This window comes from Nicotiana tabacum, chromosome 8 (genome assembly GCF_000715075.1).
Source record: "Nicotiana tabacum cultivar K326 chromosome 8, ASM71507v2, whole genome shotgun sequence".
NCBI lineage: Eukaryota > Viridiplantae > Streptophyta > Magnoliopsida > Solanales > Solanaceae > Nicotiana > Nicotiana tabacum.
The window spans coordinates 45251971-45260945 of record NC_134087.1 but is presented as its reverse complement, the minus strand read 5'-3'; the positions used below and the strand labels follow the sequence as shown (position 1 = coordinate 45260945).

Below are 8975 nucleotides of genomic sequence, written 5' to 3'. Positions count from 1 at the left end.
ATCCGAATGAACAGCCCTACTAGTCATTATGTATACTTGCTTTGGTCTTCAATAAGTTGAGGAAACAGTAATTAAAAACTGATAAATCTTGTATAAAATTAAAACAACAACTATCACAGTATAATCCCACAAGTGGAGTTTGGAGAGAGTAATATGTACGTAGACCTTACCCCTACCGTGATATAAAAAGACTGTTTCGAATATACCGTCGGCTAAAGGAAAGATGCAAGTAAAGCAATATCAACAAGCAGTAACGACAACAACAAAAAAACAAGGCAAAGGAACAACAAAGTGATAAAAATCTACCAATAATATAATACAAGACTGCCACTAAAAATCTTGTATAAAATTGATAGATACAATTTAGTGTCTAGTAATAAACAAGTTTGTGTTTTGTGTTGGATTTACTTAAGAGTGAAGATGTTTGGAAAGTCACTCATGTCAATTTTAAGTTTCTTTCTTTAATATAAAAGGCAAAGAGCAACCTGTAATATATAGTAGCATTTCACTTTAGTAGCAAGTGGCTAGAACCATAATAAAGCATTGATTACTTTGATGAATGTCCAACCAACATGATCATGTTAGTCAACATACCACTATCTCCAATAAAGCAAATTAAAGAAAGAAGAACAAAAAAAAAGGAAGGAAAAGGAAAACAGAACCCACAAGAAAAAACAAGAAACACCAATCTAAGCATTCTCATTTTTTCTGTTTTTGTTATCTGCTTTCCTTCTAAGCTGCTTTGGTCTGCCCCCTTTTCACCTTCATTTGCTACTACAATACTCTTCAAAGCCACACTTCAATCTTTCACACCCTTTACTTCCTTCTATCTGATATTAATATAACCAGTCTCAGGTAAATTCTTTTCATTCCCCTGCCTTTCCCCCTGTTTTCTCCCTTATTTTCTAATTTGATTCATTGGTCTTGTTACTATATTCTTAATATTTTGTGTTGTTATTACTTGTCGGCACTGCTTCTTCCCATCTTTTCTTCAGTCAAGGGTATCGGAAACTGTCTCTCTGCCTTTCAAAGGTAGGGGTAAGACTGTGTACATTCCACCCTCCCAGACTCCACTAGTAAGAATACACTGACTTCATTGTTGTTGTTGTTGGTCTTGTTACTATTGCTTGAGATAGGAGAGTAACCTCTTTTGGGCTACACCATTTTTATTTTCTTTTTCTGCAGCCCCATGTATAGTAAGAGTCTTTCCAACGACGAGCAATTGGTACCTATAAGTAATCCAAGAACTTGGGTACCCTATATGAGTACAAAGGACTGTTCTCAAGGATTTTGCAGTTTATACTGCCCACAATGGTGTTACATAATCTTCCCTCCACCACCTCCATTTGAATTCCCTGATGATGATTCTAGCCCTAATTTCTCCCCTCTAGTTATCGCGATCATCGGAATTTTAGCCAGTGCTTTCCTATTAGTCAGTTATTATGCTATAATATCAAAGTATTGTGGTAATAGGAATGTTACAAGAAGAAGAGAAAATAATCAAGAAGATTCAGAATTAGAAGATGAAGATCATGACCCTTCGAATCACGAACCATGGCATGTAAATCCAGGTGGTTTAGATGAAGCTTTAATCAAGTCTATTACTGTGTTCAAGTATAAGAAAGGTGGTGGATTATTGACTGAAGGCACAGATTGTTCTGTTTGTTTAAGTGAATTTCAAGATGATGAAAGCCTTAGACTTTTGCCAAAATGTAGCCATGCTTTTCATGTAATGTGCATTGATACATGGCTTAAATCTCACTCCAATTGCCCTTTATGTCGAGCTAATATCATCTTTCCAAATGCTTCACCTCCTCCAATCATGGAAATTACTCCTCTAACTAATGAACCAACTCCACAACTCCAACCTGAAAATGATATAGAAATGGGCATTAGAGAAGAAGAAGATGTAACAAGCCATATAAATCAAGAATTTAGGAGATCAGTGTCAATGGACTATGGATCACAAGGTCGTTTATCGATAGCTGATGTACTAGGAATTGATCACGAAGAATTCCAAGATTGTGTAATGGAAGAAAGCCAGTTGCAAAGAGATGTTGGAACATCAAAATTACAAGACAATAATGGTGAAGAAATGAGTAGGAGTGGGATTAGAAACAATGTACTTACACATTGTGTGGCAAGTCCAATGGTGATGAAGAGATCATTATCCAGTGGGAGATTATTGTTTCTCAAACGTGGGAGAGGACAAAACATTGTCATTCCTTTGTCAAATATTTGATTATTTTTGTGTCAAGATTTAGGAGGATTTTTCTATGTCTTTAAACAAATTAAGAGTCAGTAACCATGAGTTTGAAAGGTCTTTTTTTCTTTTAGAAATTGAGCTTTTCTGATTTTATTTTTCATCCACTATTTTTGTATGGTTGAGTGAATGGAAGATTGTTCTATGCGAAAATCAAGGGAAAGTTCATGTCTTAGGGATTCCATTGGCTGTTTGATTATTGTGTCAGAGGCTAGTCTTGTTACAGTTGTTGTGTTGGAGTTGGATTTAAAAAATGTTGCACCAATAGAGGGATTTAAAATTGTAAGGGGATGGGGATGAAGAGTGGAAGAAAATTTAGTATTCAAATTTCATAGAGTTTGCCTAAGAAAGCATTTGGCAGGGGGTTGTTTGGTTTCTGTATAAAACTTCACATTAGTGTTACAATATTTGGTTAGCTTCTGAAATTTGCATAAAATTTAGCATTATATGATAGTATGATCGGCATTTTTATTGCCTCAAAACTAATGCCTACATAAGTTATGGAAGAATTAATTTATTAATTCGAGATAGAAGGTAGAATAAAAGTAGGAGGATTAGTAACACTTGGGTTACAGCAACTAAAATGACCATAATAACCCGCATGTGTTAAATATTTTTTTGTTAAAAGTAAACAAATCACATTTTAATCCTTATTCTACAATATTTGCATTAGTAATCCATGCAATTAATAATTCTTACATTATAATCTCTCTATTATTAATCTTTGTATAACTTGTCTCCAAACTAAATAATCCTGATGAGTATTACTAATGATACTTAAACATTGTCATTAGAATTTGCTATAATGTTTAATGATGAAGTATGTTTAAATTGGGTAATTGCGTAGGGCCTGGGGTCAGGGCTTTGGCTCTAATCTTAAGGCAGCCTATCAGCTCCCCAGTAATTGTCTTGTACATTTTGGAAAAGCCATAGACAACAAAATATTGTTATACTGGCACTATAGTTAATTTTATCACATTATTCATGTAATGCTAATTTATATAATTCTTTTATGTTGGAGTTCTCACTTTTATAATAATATCGATTAAAAGTTTTTAAAAATTAAAGTAGAAACTAAGATTTGATGTTCTAATCAAATAATAGTACTATGGTTTGAGAGAAAGTAACAATTACACATTGGTAACATCAATTTGAAAAAAAACAAATAAACAACTACGGATGTACGAAAAATATACACTGGGCCAGTTGATCAGGAAATATTGGGAGAAATTCAAAAATTGTTAGATTTACAATTGGTCATTCAAAAATAGCACAATTTTAAAATTAATCAAAATTTAGTCACTTTTCATGTAAAGATAAATTTGAACGAAAACATTGTTCAAAATTCGAAAAATACTCCAGCATAATATACTGGACTTCCAGCATAATATACTGGAGTTTCAGTATAATATACCGATCCAGCATAATATGTTGGAAGTTTATACACATGTGCTCCAATCTCCAGTATATTATGCTGGAACTTTCCGCGTGTTAGAGTTCCAGCATAATATGCTGGAAGTTCATACACAGGTGCACCGATCTTTAGTATATTAGCTGGAACTTTTCGTGTTGCCGCAAAAATAGTGGTTATTTTCAATAACTTTATAAACGCTAGTCATTTTTTAAATAACCAGTCTGAAACCTGGCTAGCCCGTGCTATTTGTACGGAAATATTCAGGGCCTCTACACTAATAACTTTTAAGACGGGCTTTAATTAGTTCAAGTGGGTAACCCTACTCAGTCGAGCCCATAAAATTATTGGAATATATTGATTTAGTTGTTATTGTAAAAATTGCATGGGGCGCCCTATTTGGTCACCCTCATTTAACCTATACCCATTTTTTTAAAAAACTTTTAACTTGTACCCGTTTTTTAAATAACTTCAGCCCTCTTTCTCCTCCTCCTTCGTTTTCTTCTTCTTCTTCTTTCTTCTGTTGTTGTTGGTGTTGCTATGGAACTTCAATTCATGGGATGATTGCCATAAATATGTTTATCAGATTATTTAAAAACAAATTGTGAATAATTACAAATGAACTAAATAACTAGCTGTAACTATATTAGATGGGTAGATTCTTGGTGTATATGTTTGTTAGAGATCTTGGTCATCTGTATTTTGACCCTTGTATTATCATTCCCTTTTTTCTTCTTTCAAAGCTATGTAATAGTAAATTTAGACTACGTTACTTATTGATGTAACCAATTAGTTCAGAGGCACGTTAGTTTCAGTTGCAAGATTTTTGTTGAAATTGGTAACTTTATTGATCAGTGAATGATGATGAGTTATTAGATTTGTGCATACTCTCGTTTTCTTTTCTTGTTGCATAATTACAAACAAAATACAGATGACCAAGATCCCAAACAAACATAAATAGTATTTCATTTTACAAATGAACTAAATAACTTCAGCTCTAGAGTTGAAGTTCGACTGTTACAAAACAAAACTTTAGCTCTAGAACTGAAGTTCGACAGTTACAAAAACAAAAACTTCAGCTCTTCGCCAGTTACAGAAATAAAAACTTCAACACACTTGGTTCAACACACTTGCTACTTCAGGCCCGTCTACTAGAATGCTGAAGTTTTGCGTGATTGTCTTTGCTACTTCAGCCCCGTATGCTGAAGTTATGCAAAAAAGCGGGTACACTTATAATTTTTTTACAAAGTAAGCACAACTTAAAACGTGACACAAAAAACGGGTATAGATGCAAATGTCGTTGTCATTAGACTATGGACCAACTTTTGGCTTTGGGTATGAAAAGTGAGAAACTAAGGACCCGTTTGTTTATACAAATTTTTTTCTAAATTTTTTCTTCAAAATTTGTTTGGTATATGGTGGATAATATTTTTTAAAATTTTTTTAATGACGAGTTTCCAAGTTTGAAAAAGTCAGTTTTACCACTTTTTTCATGTAAAATTTCATTTCCCTGATATTGTTTGAGTCGTCGCTTTTTTCGGTGTTTAAGTTTGCAAATCATGCTAATAATGTGTAATTTTTTTTTATAACATCAAATTAAAGTTACCTATAAAAATAGGTAACTTACACAACAAACCGTCAAATCTAATAATGTAATAAAACAATAAAAGTAAAAGAACAATATTGCAAAGAAAGAGAGAGTAATTCTTATTGAATTTTGGGATGATTTACAATGGGGTAAGATCCCTATATTTTTAGGAGAAAAATGACTTAGCCACAAAGTAAAACTCTCTACAAGATAGATATTCACTCTAAATAGAATTCTATTCTTAACACTCCCCCTTGAATGTCTACTCAATAAGTAATGTGCCTCGTTAAAACCTTAACTAAAATAAAACTCAATGCGAAAAAAAAATCTAGAAAAGGAAAAAGAGTACACATGTTTAATAATACGCTTTTTGGTTGTCTCGTTAAAAACCTTGCAAGGAAAACCCAATGGGACAAAACCTTGTAAGGGAAAAAGAGTGCAACGCGCATTAACTCTCCCTGATGAGAGCATCAATTCACATCCTTGAGCCTTCGCATCCCGATCTTGTACACTAGCTTCTTGAAAGTTGACCTTGGTAGAGATTTTGTGAACAAATTAGCCATATTATCACTTGAACGAATCTGTTGCACATTGATATCATCATTCTTTTGAAGATCATGTGTGAAAAATAACTTTGGTGAAATGTGTTTTGTCCTATCTCCTTTTATGAATCCTCCCTTCAATTGAGCTATGCATGCTGTATTGTCTTCATATAAAATCGTTGGTAGTTTGTCACACTTCAAACCACATTTGTCTCGAATAAGTTATATTATAGACCTCAACTACACACATTCTCGACTTGCTTCATGAATAGCAATTATCTCAGCATGATTAGATGAAGTAGCCACAATTGATTGCTTAGTCGATCGCTAAGATATGCCAGTGCCTCCACAGGTAAACACATAATCTGTTTGAGATCGAGCTTTGCGTGGGTCAGATAAATACCCAGCAACAGCATAACCAACAAGATCGGGACTGCAATTATTGCCATAAAATAAGCCCATATCGGTAGTCCCTTTTAGATACTGTAATATGTGTTTGATTCCATTCCAATGTCTCCTTGTGGGAGTAGAGCTATATCTTGCTAAGACATTAACTGAAAAAGTTATGTGAGGCCTTATAGTATTAGCAAGATACATTAGTGCAGCAATTGCACTAAGATATGGTACTTCAGGACCAAGTTGCTCTTCATTCTCTTCTTGAGGTCGGAATGGATCTTTATTTACATCAAGTGATCGAACAACCATCACAGTACTTAATGGATGTGCTCCATCCATGTAAAACCGTTTCAATACCTTTTCTATGTAGGCAGATTGATGAACAAAAATTCTGTTTGCCAAATGTTCAATTTGCAAACCAAGACATAATTTTGTCTTTCCGAGGTCTTTCATCTCGAATTCCTTCTTTAAATAATCAATTGCCTTTTGGAGTTCTATAGGAGTTCCAATAAGGTTTATGTCATCAACATATACAGCAAGTACAACAAATTCCGATGTTGTTTTATTTATAAAAACACATGGGCAAATGGCATCATTTATATAGCATTCTTTTAATAAATACTCATTAAGACGATTATACCACATTCGTCCTGATTGCTTTAGACCATACAAAGATCATTGCAATTTGATTGAAAACATTTCCGGGACTTTGAATTTTGTGCGTTAGGCATTTTAAATCCCTGGACTTTGAATTATGTGTGTCGGGCATTTTAAATCCCTTGGGAATTTTCATGTATATCTCATTATCAAGTGAGCCGTAAAGGTAGGCAGTAACCACATCCATTAAATACATGTCAAGCTTTTCATGGACATCAAAACTAATGAGATAACGGAACATTATAGCATCCATAACAGGAGAATACGTCTCTTCATAATCGACACCAAGCCTTTGTGAAAATTCTTGTGCAACAAGGCGTACCTTATATCTTTGTACCTCATTTTTCTCATTCCTCTTGCGTACAAAGATCCATTTATAGCCAACTGGATTAACACCATTAGGTGCTTGGACTACAGGCCCAAAAACTTCATGTTTTGCAAGTGAATTCAACTCTGATTGGATTGTTTCTTGCCATTTTGGCCAATCACGTCTTTGTCGACATTCTTCAACAGATTGAGGTTTAAGATCCTCACTATCTTGCATAATGCCAGATGCAACATTATATGCAAAGACATAATCCACCATTATATCCAATCGATTCAAATTTGTCTCAATATCGATTGGATTTATTAATAGTTCCTTATTTTCTTGAGTCTTGGGATCAGTGGTTTCCTCATGGATCTCAGAATTTATTGAATCGTGGATTTCTTAGTGAGACTCTTTCGTAGTGTCATTTTGATCATTTGTTTTTCTTTTTCTAGGATTTCGATCCTTAGAACCTAATGGTCTGCCACGTTTTAGGTGTTCTTTTGACTCATTAGCTATGACACTAGAAGATTGTCCAATAGGGACATCAATACGGATTGGAACATTCTCTGCAGGGATATGTGATTTTGTTATCCTTTTCAAATCCGTAAATGCATCCGGCATTTGATTTGCTATTCTCTGCAAATGGATAATCTTTTGCACCTCTTTTTCACAAATAGAAGCACGTGGATCAAGATGAGATAATGATGGATTTTTCCACAAAATTTTCCGTTTGATTTCACCAACTTCTCCCCGTAATTTTGGGAAAAGTGTCTCATTGAATCGACAGTCTGCAAATCATGCAGTGAACAAATCCCCCATTAATGTTTCGAGGTAGCGAATAATAGAGGGCAATTCAAACCCAACATATATTCCTAACCTTCTTTAGGGACCCATTTTGGCACGATAAGGCGGTGCTACAAGCACATATACTGCACATTCAAAAATTCTTAAATGGGATATATTAGGTTCATGACCCAAAACTAATTGCAACGAAAAATATTTATGATAATTTGTCGATCTGAGATGAACTGGCATTGCTGCATGCAAAAATGGCGTGACCCCAAACAAAAGTGGGAAACCTCATTTTCATGAGTAACGGCCTTGCTATCAATTTTAACGTTTAATTAAAGACTCTGTAAGGCCATTTTGAGTGTGAACATGAGCTATAGGATGTTCCACTTTTATCACAATTGATAAGCAATAATCATTAAATGCTTGGGATGAAAACTCAGCAGCATTATCAAGTCTAATAGACTTTATTGGATTATCGCGAAATTGTGCCTGTAATCGAATTATTTGTGCCATTAATTTTGCAAATGCGAGGTTGCGAGATGACAATAGGTATACATGAGACCATCTAGAAGATGCATCTATTAAGACCATAAAATATTTAAACAACCCACTAGGTGGGTGAATAGGTCCACAAATGTCCCCTTGTATACGTTTCAAAAATGCAGGAGACTCAATCCCAACCTTTGTTGGTGATGGTCTAATAATTAACTTGCCTTGATAACAAGAAGTGCAAGAAAATTCATTATTTAAAAGAATCTTTAAATTCTTTAATGGATGCCCATTTGAGTTTTCTATAATTCGTCTCATCATAATTGATCCAGGATGTCCCAATCGATCATGCCAAAGTGCAAAAGTATTGGAATCAGTAACCTTTTGGTTTACAATAGAATGTGCCTCAATTGCCTAATTCTTGTCCAATACAGACCACAAGACAAAGATGGGAACTTCTCAATAACCCTTTTTTGGCAAGAGACATTCTTGGTAATGATGAGATATTCAAAATTATTCTCATTTAT

The 8975-nt window shown here is 34.2% G+C and overlaps 1 protein-coding gene across 3 annotated transcripts; it reads left to right on the top strand.

The window, feature by feature from the left end:
- The first annotated feature begins 509 nt into the window (after window positions 1-509).
- LOC107785760 (E3 ubiquitin-protein ligase Os04g0590900-like) lies at window positions 510-2699 on the top strand. 3 transcript variants are annotated; one of them, XM_075219230.1, is made up of 3 exons: window positions 510-855; window positions 996-1076; window positions 1186-2699. In XM_075219230.1, the coding sequence occupies exon 3, from the start codon at window positions 1190-1192 to the stop codon at window positions 2240-2242; it is 1053 nt and encodes a 350-aa protein (XP_075075331.1). In that variant the 5' UTR covers window positions 510-855; window positions 996-1076; window positions 1186-1189; the 3' UTR covers window positions 2243-2699. The 3 variants fall into 3 exon arrangements, with proteins under 3 accessions (XP_075075331.1, XP_016462619.1, XP_016462618.1); XM_016607133.2 differs by lacking the exon at window positions 996-1076; XM_016607132.2 differs by having other exon boundaries at window positions 510-1076.
- Window positions 2700-8975: the final 6276 nt, after the last annotated feature.

Coding starts and splice junctions, on each gene's coding strand:
- LOC107785760 (XM_016607133.2), top strand. CDS start 1,190: ATGTATAGTAAGAGTCTTTCCAACGACGAGCAATTGGTACCTATAAGT.